General features: G+C 42.4%; 1 protein-coding gene across 10 annotated transcripts in view; it reads left to right on the top strand.

The window, feature by feature from the left end:
• Nucleotides 1–9,459, top strand: part of KLHL32 (kelch like family member 32) — a 131,925-nt gene extending 122,466 nt beyond the window's left edge. For 5 of the 10 annotated variants that reach the window (XM_052781469.1, XM_052781466.1, XM_052781468.1 and 2 more), the window contains 4 exons: nucleotides 1,495–1,553; nucleotides 3,967–4,159; nucleotides 6,225–6,319; nucleotides 8,126–9,459. In XM_052781469.1, the coding sequence (XP_052637429.1) occupies nucleotides 1,495–1,553; nucleotides 3,967–4,159; nucleotides 6,225–6,319; nucleotides 8,126–8,287 (509 nt within the window). In that variant the 3' untranslated portion in view covers nucleotides 8,288–9,459. Of the gene's footprint in view, nucleotides 1–1,494; nucleotides 1,554–3,966; nucleotides 4,160–6,224; nucleotides 6,320–8,125 lie in introns of those variants that run through there. The other 5 variants (XM_052781473.1, XM_052781471.1, XM_052781472.1 and 2 more) reach the window with 2 other exon arrangements.
• Nucleotides 9,460–13,654: the final 4,195 nt, after the last annotated feature.

The following is a 13,654-nucleotide window of genomic DNA, read 5'->3' as shown; positions in this document are numbered from 1 at the left end:
CTCCATTAGGAACTGGAGCACAGCTGGTGCACATCTGGAGCAGAGCTTCCGGTTTAACTTCAATGTACACCAGTCCCACCCTACAGCCTAAAATGACATGTGGGAGGTGGGGGAGTTGCTTCAAAATCACAGTATGGCTCTGAACCAAAATGCTGTGCTAGGTGCAGCTGGAGGCTGGCAAAATGAGGATTGCCCATCACAGAGCCATGTTAACACTGGTTGGGGACAAAAGAAAAGAACCCAGTGGCCTTAGTAGGACTGGGCCATAGCTCAGCCAGCGGGAATGAAAGCAGCTCTGTCGCTGCTCTGTCTGAAACAGGGGACATCCTCACAAAAAGAGAAGCATCAAAAAATGTAACAACAGATGAAGTTCCTTCCTCTCATGGCTGTGGATTTTGTCCATCATTGGCCCATGTTGTTAAAACTGTGATATAAAAGTTTGTCGGTATGAGTTTCACTGGTGTGTGGCCACTGGCATGCCCTAGTTATGTCCAGACCTTCTGGCAGGGTGAAAGGTGAGGTGCAGCTTCCAGGCGTTATTTCTGGTCCCATCTTCCCATGGGCCCAGGGTGGTGACAGAGGGGAGACTGGGACCTGTGGCAGTGCTGCAGTGACACCATGTCCCCAGGAGGCTTGAGCACACTTGAGAACATGCTTACATAGGTAAGATTACAGACTTGAGACTGAAGAATTTTTCCATCGGTTTACTTGGTGAGATTTGCCATTTAAAACCAATAGAGAACAGGATGAATGGGCATTAAATGTATACTGTGTTGAGGTAAATGGTTTGTGGCATCTACGGGGGTCAGACTTGATTCCGGGCTTTTCTGAGGTGCTTTGTACCTAGCTTTCTAAACATTATTGAAAAGTAAATGGTAGTGTTGTTTCTGGTCACTGCGGAGGAACAACCTCCCAATGTAAGTCTACAACTAAGCCAGGACATGTTCTCTCTGTCATACAGACTAAATACAGGATTTCCTTTGAATATATAGCTGAGCACATTTGCACAGGTTTGCACTATGCTTTCCAGCTGGCAGTGGTCTCCCACGTCACGCTCCTGGTTAGGCGCAGCTCCTCTCCGACCTCTTCCTTCTCTCTGATGCAAGCCCACCTCCTCCTCCTTTAAACCGTATCACATACTTGGAACAGGGACGGGTTTCATCTTTGCGTCTTGACAGCGTCTGAATGCACAGTCATTTATAAACAGATCAATTCTTATCTCGTTTTTAGCCCGTAGAATTAGGTTTACAAAGGAAGCGTGTCTGTAGGGTGTTTGTTGTTGCCATTTTGTGTTCCTAGATGTTAGACAAGTGTGCTACTTATTATTTTGTAACCAGATTAAAAAGTGCAGTGGAATGTAAGCATAAGTGGTGGTTATACAATGAAATTATGTCAGCAAATGAACCCTAGCATTGGTTATTTTGCTGTACCTGATCTTGGTCCTCGTTTTGCTTATATGAAAAAAAAATGTAACCTGTATAACCTCTTTCACAGGAGGAGTAACAAACACAGCACAGTATCAAAACAGGCTCATGGTCTATGATCCTAAGCAGGTGGGTATCAGTGTTGTATGTGTTTTTCTGAGATGTTTTGCTTCAAACAGGTCTCTTAGCAAATACATACAATGATTTTGTAAGGCTAAAAATGCTGACCATTTGAATTGGTGGTGGTTTAAATTCACTTTGTACTGATGTGCGAGTTTAACAGAGTAATGGAGACCCTGACTTTTTATTATGTTTTTTAAGCCTGTAGGCGTTAGAAACATCTTAGATTAAATACAGAAATGTGCTTTAAATCCCCTGTATTTATCAGTATTTATTTTGCTTGTTCATTTTTTTGTAATCCAGCAGCCTTGGGCAACATATACTCAAAGTCAGTGTCACAAAACTGCTCCTTGTCATTGGCATTTCTGCTTTGAATTGCATATACAGGCTTTTTGTTTTCTGCATACTTTCAGAACTATACTACCTGGCCGTGACTTATTCTGCTGACTGCAAGGGTGCCTATCATTTCATTACCCAAGCACCTAAAATATCTTTTAGGGATTATTTCATACATTATGTATGTGTTTTGATTAGGTTAGCGTGGCTCAGTAACCATTTCAGAGGGTTAGGGCATGCTTATGCCCTCTTGCTTGTATTAGGAATTAAAAGTCCTAAGCTTGCAATCAGAGTTGCATAGCCTGATTTACACCCACGTGGAAGAGTATTGACTTTTCTGATTGTAGGATAGGAGCTTTGATTGCAGTATTTGGAACCAAATTGTGACAGGAGATACTTCTATGTGGTTCCCACTGACTTTTTAAAGCATAGCACATATGAGGGTCCTGAAGGAGAAAGCAGGCGATGACACACCTGCCTCCTTCTTTTTGAGGCGCAGTTTTACGCATCGATTATACAAGTGCTGATTGTCTCTTAAATCCAAGTAGTAATTACAGGCAGCAACCTTATTTTGCTTATGAAGGGGACACGTATTTAGATACTGTGTTTCTGTTGCATATCTTTCACTTTGATTCTTTACTTGCTGACGTGAAAGTTGCCCTCCAAAATACCGGTGGCAGGCCTACTTCAGCATGCCGTGCCGATGGCGAGAAGCCCGGCCTGGCGTGTAAAGAGTTACAGAGGAATTGTGTGCTCGCATTCTTCAAATGAGGTCCGCTTCGTGTTTGTACACACAAGCTCTTTTTAAAAATTCTGCTGGCATATTGTTTACGGTGGGTACTGGAAACCATCACATCTGCTTGCATCTCGCACAGAATCTCAATAACTCTATCATTCAGCACCAGCGCTTGCTTCTGCGCGAGGCCTTTGTGGCGAGTCGATAATGCCTGCCATCTGCCACAGAGCACACAGCTACCTGCCAACAAGCCGGCTGGGGTGACCTCTGCTTCCCCACCACTGATTAGTATTCACACGCCGGCTTATTAGAAATGACCCCACCAGGCCCCTCTGTTTCTTTGCCTTTGCAGTGCTTTGCGGCTCACCTGGCAGGCACTGCAGTGGAGGAAGCTAAAGATATAATCAGGGGATGCAGGCAGGCTTTGCAAAGCAGATGGTGTCTATAGTCTGGTGTTAAGAGACTGGACTACTAATGCAAACATTAATGCCTAATATTCAACTATTACGCATTGAAATGTATAGCTATATATTGTGGAGGTTAAAAGGCAGTAGTAGTAGAGGCTCTTGAGTTCCCGCAAGCGGTAGCACATGTAACGCAAAGAACTTCCTCACAGATTTTAACTTCCTCCACTTAAATTAATCTCATCCATTGCCAGGTTGTTTGATTTGGTAAGCGTAGCAGGAGCAATTGTTTTCTTAGGTTTAAAATACTGTGCTTTAATCCCTCTTCTTCCGTGTCCTCTTGCCCCTCCCCTGAACAGGTAGAATTCTTGAACATTGCTAACCAGGAAGAAAAATATGCAAAAGGACGTTACTTTGTAAGTGCCCACAAATAAAGGGTTAGCATTAAACCAAATACATGTATCATTTGAGAAGATTCTTTAGGAAATTAGTTTTTCCTATTGCTTCATTGCCCAAGGATAAGATCAAATAAGCTTCTGAATAACAAAACTCTTCTCTCCTAACAGAGCTAGCTGGTACAGATAATTTTAGCACTTTATACAAAGGAGACATCTAATAGTCTTGCTTAAGGAGGATTTGCTACTGAATTATAAAGAAAAAAAGCTTTGAAACCTGATGAGCTAAACGGGAGAAAATACAGAGCAAGAAATACTATTAAATTAATGAATTTAAATGTGAGAACTGTAAACCACGTGTTGAAAGTCTGGTATGTCTAGTCAGTGTTATAACCAACATGCATGTTTAACATACGAACGACACAAGTACATACACTTGTAATTTCTGGCAAGGGTAAGGAGAACACCAGTAACATGCTGCTATTATTGTACTACTAATATAGGTATGTTTTTGAGCAGTGCTGAGACAAGTTCTCTCTTTCTCCTTCCAGAATAAGTGGTTAAGCCGTAGCCCAATGTTGCAGAGGAGAGTGTATCACTCCATGGCTGCTGTCCAAAGGAAACTTTACGTGTTAGGTGGGAACGATCTCGACTACAACAACGATCGGATCCTGGTCCGGCACATAGACTCCTACAGCATAGACGCTGACCAATGGACGCGTTGCAGCTTCAACATGTTGACAGGTGAGTATTGTACACCAAAAGGGGAAACTCGCTACTATTAAAATAAAACATCAATTCTTTTTCCTTTAGATGCCTTTAGTATGTGGAACTCCATGACTTTGCTGCAATTGCTTCCAATTTGGGGACCATCGTTGGCTAGCAAGACACTTTTGATTACTGTTCTGGCATTGTGTTCTACAAAACATTTGTTTTAGGACATTGTAGACTAAATTTTAAGAAGGTGCACATAAACTTAATTTAATTAAGCAATCAAAAATAATTTGTCATAGTATTACCAGTACTTATTTTTGATTCTCCAGAAGCTTGCCTGCAGTGATAGATTTAGCTCCCTGTTTGAGTGTAGAATAGGCAGATGTGTCTCTACCATAACAACATCGTTTTGTAGTGCTTTCTGCTGGCATTACAGGGCAAAGCTTTCACTGAAATCCATTAACTGTCACTTATTCCTAAACAGTATCATCTTAATAAATTACCCGAAAGGAGGTGTCTTTGTTGGAATTCTGTGAAGTCAGGGATGAGTTGAGCATCTCAGTTAGCTACCCGATCTGTAAAGTTCTTCTTGGCCTTCATTAGGAAGAACTGTTACAGTAGCAACTTGCAAAGCACTGCAACTTGCTGTCCCCAGCACCCAGTCCACCAAATTTCACCGCCACCTGATAAAATTCCCAGATGTACCACCCCCTCAAATCCCTGGAAGAGACAGGCATGTGACACATTCTCAGAGTAGCACCAACAGTAGTGGCTTTGCAGAAAAGGATGGATTTCCAGGACAGGACAGCATTAATATTGGGGCTGTCCTCTTGTGCAGCAGACTTGGAGCTCAATTAGTAACAGTACTGGCTGTCAGAAAGTTTCAGCGCAGACTGCTATAGGAGTTCTAGAACTGAGCCTACCTCACTTTTCATCCTTTTCCATTTGGCGTTGCATTGATTTCTGAGATCTGCGCTGAAAAGGATACAAAGGATGTAGGAGCTTAACTAGAAGCTCAGGATAGCTAGAAACACCAGGTCAGAGAAATGAACATCTGACAAGTAAGACAGTCACCTTATGTCATTTTCCTCCTGGTAGGATTAAAAGCTGCTCTAGTGGCAGCTTTGTTCTTTAAGATATTGCATTGGGTTTATTAATCTCTGGGATCTGGAGAAGAATTGCTTGGGTTTTGAGTCGGGTCACTGGAGTACTTCATGGACATTGGGGAGAGAGTCATAGGTTAAAAACGAGCTACACATTGTTAAACAGAACTAGTTCTTCATACCCCTTTTGCTCTCCAGTTAATTATTTCATTTTATTATCTGGAGGAATTGACAGTCTTTGAGAAGGACATAATCTGATTTGCAACTGCAAAAGCGCTGGCACCGCAGGCACCCTCATTCTGGAGCTGACCCTATACCACTAAATGCTGCGAGATAGTAGCCTCTCCTCAGATATGACCTGGTGGGTTGTTTCCACAACCTGCACCTTAAGAAGCCATCTAAGCCTTTCTTTGCATCTCTGCAGCTGGCAGTAAATGTGCCTGTTGCACTGTGTAGTGCAGATTTTTTGAGGCTGTATTTATCCTTCAGAACTTCCAAACTTGTTCAGGAGAGCATTGCTATGGGGATGAGCTTGCACAGCAGCTTCTGCAACTTTTGCCATACTTGCACCTGGAGGAATGGGAGGATGAACAGGTGTGGGCAGAACGTGAGGAGCGTTAAGCTCTCTTGGCCTACGTGTCTATTTGGATGTTCATGTGTGACAGTAGCCGAGAGGCAGGTGAGGAGCTTGCCTATCACCTATGAAATACACACGTACAAAAACCTGTGCCATTGAGGAGACAGCAGATGGTCCCCTGCACAGCCTCAGTTTATTGCTCATCTGGGGTATCTCTCTGGACAGCACCATACAGGGCTCCTGTGGAGAGCAAAGAACAGCCCTCGTGCTTCATCTTCACTCTCACATGTTCTGAATTCTGAAACAGTCAAGTTACTGCCAGGTGCATTTGCATCCTATTACAGAATTCCAACATTCGGTGTTAAAAGGGTTAATTAAACACTGAAAGTGGTTTCTATTTCCTTTTTTGCTTCAGGTCAAAATGAGTCTGGAGTCGCCGTCCACAATGGTAGAATATATTTAGTTGGTGGCTATTCAATTTGGACAAATGAGCCTTTGGCATGTATCCAGGTGAGTGATTTATTTTCCAATAATTTTGCAAGGATACATTTTGCACAGAGGTTATTCAAAAAGGAAAATGCATGTGAAGTGGAGAGATTAAGGATGTTCCTTACGCAGCCACTGAACCTGCATAAACACAGAGAGGAAGTACTGTGGATATTAAAAATATTTCCAGATGAGCCAACAGATGCAATTCTTCTAAGATATTCTAGTAAAACAGGGTTGAGGAGTCTCTCCTTTGGCAAGGTTTGGCTAAAATAATGGGTATATATTCTCAGGTTAACACAATCAAATTCAACACTAAAAGGGTTGCAGAAATGGATGATGAGGCATGGGCTAACAATTTTTCAGCCCGTCTTGTGACTTTTTTTTTTTCCCTCTCGAAGTTGTCTTTCTGAAGAGCAGCCAGGCTTAACGAGTTGTTCTTTGACAAAGTTGAGTCAGCCTGCAACCTGCTCTAGCGCTTACTGCTTCAAAGCTTGAATGGAAGTTTTTTGAGCCCTGCTGTAGGCAATAGGTTGTCCAACAAACTCTTCTGCTCTCTCATCTTGTATAAGAGCAGCTTTCCAGCAGATCCGTGGCTTTCAGGTATTCCTGTACAGAAATTAGGAATTCTTATCTTTCTGCATGTTTCTGAGTGAAGCAAATCTGCATCACAGCCAATGCTTTGTGACCAGCTGGGCAGTTACAGACAGAAACTTGTTTACATCTCAGTTTCTGCACTTTTGTTGATAAACAACATTTTCATTAGCTTCCAGCTTTTTAGATGTTAGGATTTCACCTTCAAACTGTCCCATAAGACTAGAAGTTAGACTTAGCATAAGAAGGGAATATATTAGATGTCAAGCTGCTGGTCTTATAATGAACACATATTGGCATGAGTTTGTAAAGAATAGATCGTGCAAGATAAGCAGTTAAAACCATGTCCTGGTCACAGTATAATCGTGTTTTACTAAGTTGTTGGATACCATACCTAACAATTGTTATTGGAAAAAGTCATTCAAACTGGCTTCAATAACACTAGCTGACACACAGTGCTTCAGATGGAGTAATAGCACAATATCAAGGTGGTGGCTGTACTCCACCAACATGCTCGTCTATAACCAGCAGGTACTTTGCAGTATTGCACCTGGCTTTAAATACTGCTTAGTGACAAGTGAAAATGATCCTGGGATCTTGCTTTCTTAAATGGACATTTGTCCACATCCCCAAACTGGTCGTGAACTGGCAGCCTGCCTGAGACAGTCCCCACATTAAAGGCAAAAGAAGTATAATGAGTGCTTTGGCAGGGCTGCGTGTGCTGCCCCTTCTCAGTTGTTGGCAGTGTGCCTGGCTTTAACCAGCAAAACTAACCCTTTTATCTTCAAATTCAGCAGATTTGAGCTTGTGCTCTTCTTTGGAAGAAAAAAATCCACTTTTTCCATATGTCTTCATTTTCTTTAAGTCATTCATTTATTTGGCCTTTCCAGCTTCCGTAGAGCTCCCTTGCTCCCTATACAGCACCAAGCTGACAAACGATCCATACTCTGTGGTAACAGTAGCACTTCTGTGCAGCATACACTACTTCCATGGCTGCGCGTTCTGCTGTCAGGAAGCAGGATCCAATGTCGCTGTCTGCTACCAAGTGCCTGAGCTAGCATAAGATTTGGGTAATGAGGACAGCAATAGATCACCAGACCCATCAATACAATCCAAAAATGATCTGAAACTACCTTTCTGTTGGGATTAATAGTTCATATATGCGGTGTGTGCCAGCAAATTTGTTTCAGCTTTCTTCTGTGATCCCTGAAATATTTTGTACGCTTTGCCCCGCAGGTGCTGGATGTTAGCAAGGAAGGGAAGGAAGAGGTATTCTATGGGCCTACGCTCCCCTTTGCTTCCAATGGAATAGCAGCATGCTTTCTTCCAGCTCCTTATTTCACGTGCCCTAACCTTCAGACGCTGCAAGTGCCTCACCACAGGATCGGCACGATGTGAGACAAGGAATGTGCACTTCATAAAATCGGAGGGGGGGGAAAAATCAAACCCTGTGTATAGAAAGGTTTCTCTGGATCAGTGAGAAGAATCAATCTACACAGGGTGCTGCTTTACCTTCACACATTTGTCTTAAAGTCGGATCACAATAGGCAGGAAGGAAGCTGCAAAAACTGTCTGCAGTTTCTCTCCTCTGCCTCAGATGTAGAAGCATACACATGACAGCATTTGGCATTTCTGCTGGTGACTACTCGCTACTTGTCTCTACTTCATTTCCTTATGCAACTTCGTAAGGCATTGTGAATGCTCACTGCTCCTCCCGGGCTGCTGCTCTATGGAGCCTGCACGTTCAGTTGTTCACCAATGGCACTTTCAAAGCCCATAGAAAGCTCTGTTTATGTTGACAAAGATGATATAATACTGTGGCAATTATGCAACTTACTCAATACCTTTGGCAAAAAGAATAACAAATGTATTGACTTCTAATTCCAAACTCCATCGTTTACAGTTTCTCATTTAATACTACTTCATTTGAAATTTAAATACTGCAAGGCAGATTAAAACAAGCAAGCCCTATAGTATATGAGGAACAGATAAAAATTGTCTCAGCTGAAAGACAAAGACACTGAAACCTCATGGTTAAACCCAAGTCTGAACTCAATGTGTTTGTCTGAGGATCTAAAGATCATTTGGGATGTCATTTACCAAGGTCTGCTATCAAATAAATGTTACCTTCTGTCATATGATCAATTCTTCCTGACAGCTGCAGTCTTTTAATGGTGGAGAACAGCCTCTTTACTGTATAATTAAAATGTGCCATTTACTTAATATTTTTAATATCCAGTTTGCAAGGGGTCACCACATTTACAATTATCAATGAACAGTCTCATTTTGTCCAACATATGGTCCCACAAATCACTGGTCTCCAGAGGCTAAACAGGTGTAGAACAATGTCAATATTTATTTATTTATTCTTTCAGTTTATATAGTGTGTCTCCATTCCGTACTCCAGGCATATGCCAGTTCACAATAAATACTCTAACATGTTATATTTTGGCTTTGCTTGCCTACTGCAGCCCCTGTCTTATTTCTGTGTTTTATTTACATATCTAACAACAACTTTAATGTTTGTAAATATTAACCAAGCATGTAATTAAATCTTTCTCTATTTATGATTTATGGGTACTATGCACTTCTCTGCTTTACCTACTGATCTGTTCCCTGCCACCATGCTATCTGAGCAGGCCTATGAAATTCCTGCTGATGCTCATGCAAATGCCATGTGCAGAATATGCTGCAGCAATAGCCTGCGCTTGCTGGACAGGAACAGGCTTGAATTTGTCCAGTGAATGATGTTTCCAAATGAAATGAATCTTTTAACTTTTAAGGGTCTGGTTAGTGATACAGGGAGGTGAACTTTATCACCATTTCTGTCTCCAGCTGGGCAGTGTGCTTACGGAACATCACCTTTCCTTTTCCAGTAATTTTCAGGTTAGAAAGTTTTGTGGTTTTTTTTGCTGAGCTTTCTCACTCTTGGTGCATAGAGCGGAGCTGCAGCTGTGCAGTCTTTGCCCGGCACACTAACTTGAGCGCTAACCATGTCTCCCTCTGCACAGAAAGCAAGCCTACATCCAGGCAGTACTTTTCTCTAACTGCATGGGAGCTGTATAGGCTGTACATCAGGATTTGTTTTGTTTGTTTGTTTTTTTGAATTCCTTTGATCTCCTGGAAATCAGCATGCAAGGGCCAGCTCTCCTAACAGGCCATTTATACTTCAAAAATTCGACTGTTGCCCTGCACGGGCTGCAGGGCCCAAGCCTGGCAAGTATTTGAAGTTCTACTTATGTGTGACTCGCAGGGACACAAACATATTACATGTCTCATTTTCAAGAAGAGAGTGGATAAAATAATCAAGACGTGTGTGTAGAGAGCCTTGGGACTTTGAGCCTCATCCTGGAGGTACCACACCAGGTGAGTGATCTGCTTTCGCTCTGGGTGCAGAACTGACATATACTTCCTATTTTGCAGGTGGTGGGAGAATTAATTTCTCGGCCTTTGTAAAGCCCAGTGCACTTCCAGACAGTAGTGCAAAGTAGATTTTCTATGTCTCAACTTAGTTTTGAGGCTTTTATTCCTAGGCCTCATAGCTTACCACAGCTGTAGCTATGAAATGATTTCTAAACTGCTCCTTCTGGCGAGCAAGGGGAGGGATTACGATGGGTCTGGCAGACTGTTGAGCGGCAGCAGGAGCAAGCTGTGACAGAGGCCTGGGTTTGAGAAGCGGAGAGGGCAGCTTCCTCATGCAAAGCAGCATGCGCCTCTTGGTTCAAGAACTGAAAGGCAGGAGTGTATGGCAAGAAAGTTATTTATCATGTTTGTTCTGCCCTTTTGACGCTTTTACTGTTCCGGTTGTTATCACCAATTGTCTGTACTGGTGAATAGCAGTTCTAAACAGCTGTGCAATTGCATTAAATTAGTTAAGGGTACCACAGCCACAGAGCCTCAGGACAACACATATGCTCCTATTAGTGTCAGGATTCTGCTCTGGCTCTTAATCATCAGGCTCCACTGATTACAGAGAAGTCTTTCACAGCAACCTCTTAGCCCCTAAGTTTTTGTGCCACACTTTCCTATCTGGCTCTTTTTGCTTTTGTTGCAGGACCTACAGGACAGACAGGGGTGCTTTGCTGCACCTGAAGTCAGAAAATGCCACATAGCCCTTGCCTGGTGAGCAAAACCCAGTAATTTATTGCCAGGTGAGAAAAGAGAAGGGTGTTGATGCAAGAGTAGGCAGAGAGCATGCTGGTGCCAGCAGTGGCTCTGCTCTGGCTGAGGGGTCTCTGCTAGGGAGGAAGGGGTGGGGGGAGAGCCAAGGCTGCCTTCACCTGTGCAGGAGTCCTGCCAGCAAAGGCTGCCTGGTGAGCTGAACCTTCTTAATCAGCATGTCCTTGCTCTGCCACGTTTCCATTCGGTGTCCCTGGCTTCTGAAACTGCACCAGTTGCAGGCTCCCGTGTGCAAGCTCCAGATCCACCTCTGCTGTTCTACATTTTGTACCATTTTGGGCAAACATAAACCTCTGAACCCAACCTTTGTCCCTACCCAGCCTACCGGTTTTGGTACGTACCTCTGAAATGCAGTTTAGCTCAGTTTTTCCACAGAGCCTCAAAGATGTCCACACTTGATGGTTCTGTCACTAGTGCCAGATCAGTGCAGCGTGACAGCAGGTGCTGACACAAGTCACTCGGGCTCCCAGCTGGGAATGTACAAGCTAATGGCGCAGGCTGCAACTGCTTCAGAAGAGAGGTATCCTTACACAAGTGAATAATGTAACTGCTGCTGCAAACTGTTGAGTTTGGAAGCTGGTGCAGTTCTGTGCCCTGAATTCCTTAGATTTACAGATTAAAGCTACTTACAGCTGCAGCTAGGCTTTTGGGCCACAGGGTCTTGAGAGCTGTACTGAAGAGCCTTTGCACTTTTATGCCTGTCCTGTGATCTCCTTTTTTGGGCCATTCCCATAAAGAGTAATATTTCATCCTTTATACAGCATACTTCATACATAGTGGACGCTGGTCTCTTCTGTCAGGTGGCTGGTGATAGGACAAGAGGAAATGGCCTCAAGTTGCGGCAGTGCAGGTTTAGATTGGATATTAGGAAAAATTTCTTTACTGAAAGGGTTGTCAGGCATTGGAACAGGCTGCCCAGGGAAGTGGTGGAGTCACCATCCTTGGAGGTATTCAGAAAGTGTGTAGACAAGGCACTTCAGGACATGGTTTAGTGGGCATGGTTGACGGCAAACTCGATCTTAAACGTCTTTTCCAACCTAAACAATTCTATGATTCTGTGATTCACCTTTGAGTCCTAAGATGTGTTATCAGCTGTTCTTAGCTATAAATAACCACAGTGGCAATCAATCGGCTGCTTTGTGCTTTTTATCCAAAAAAGACACAATTTCCAGAAGCAGCAGCACCAACAGCCGCCTCTGCCCCTTTGGTCTCTATTGAGCATTTCACACCCAAGTGGTGACCAAAGAAATACTTATGTGTTATGAGCCAGTGTGCAGCAATTCTGCTTCTGTGCACTAGTGGTTTTGTAATCCTTGCATTTCTAGTTGTGACTTATGATTGTCGTCTTAACTTAGCAGCTTTCAGGGAAAGTATCTGACTCTCAGAATGGTTCAAACTTCTGTAACTCTTTTTCCTCCAAGTTTTGCCTTCCCCTGTTACCCTCCCCCAAACCTGTACAGACATTTAGTACATCAGTTGCAGAATCATGGAGAAATAGATAATTGAATATTCACACATGCAGAAACAACACAGGCAGAATGTGGAACAATGTGGAAACAAGCGCGAAAAGAGGCGGCATCTGTTTATTGAAAATTAGAATGTAGAATAAATTAAGAGGGCAAGGTTAAAACACTTCATCTGCAGGCAGAGTTTGTAGGGGAGGAAGACTTTGCAGGAAGTTTAGCACATAGACTATATAAAGGGCTTATACAGTTTTAATTTTGCAAAACAGGCTTTTTTTTTTTTCCCAAGGACACATTTTAGAGGGATAAAAAGTGTCCACATAAAGAATGGTTTTCCAATAGAGATGATTACATATAGCTGTTTCACAGTAATGCCAGAATTAAAATGCTCAAAATGTTAACTCTTACTGTGGGTAGATTAGGCTATGTTGCAGTGCTGCAAGTACTGAAAAACAGAGTAAGTATTTTTAGCAATACCCTGAATAAGTGAATGCTGTGCTAATTTTTCCACCACTGCCTATGCAGGTCATGTTGGCCCTTTCTAAAACAAATAATTAATTTAGCAAACTTGCATTTTTAATGCCTGTTTGGGTGACATTCTACAGGGGAGGAGAGTAGATCCAAGATAGTGTTTGATGGAATGAAAAATGCAGTGAATTTGGTTGTGACATGGAGTTACTCTGCTGGCATTTCCCAAGGCCTGTAAAGCCACCATATCCATGAATACAGGATCAGAGTTTTTAATTTTTTTTTTGTTGTTCTATACATACCTTCACATTTTGTACAATAAGTCTACAAAAGGTTTACCATTTTAAAGCTGTTCAAGTAGACAAAAGCCATATCCTAGTCATTCATCATAAAACAAGCTTAATTATGCTAGGACATATTGACACCGCATCAGATTTTTAATCTTCAACATAATTTTATAACCATTGCTAACAGATGGGCTGATTACACTGAATTTGAGTTTTAAGTAATAGTTAAAAATTATAAAATATGATTAAACTGAAAATACCCATGCATACATAATTTTCAGAAGCTACTGAAAGAAGGAAAAACAGAGTGCAATAAAACCTCTTTTCTGTTTCCTGAGGGAAATACATTGCATTTAGGTGGACAGTTA

The sequence above is a fragment of the Harpia harpyja genome, chromosome 3 (genome assembly GCF_026419915.1).
Source record: "Harpia harpyja isolate bHarHar1 chromosome 3, bHarHar1 primary haplotype, whole genome shotgun sequence".
Lineage (NCBI taxonomy): Eukaryota > Metazoa > Chordata > Aves > Accipitriformes > Accipitridae > Harpia > Harpia harpyja.
This window is presented reverse-complemented; position numbering and strand designations above follow the sequence as displayed.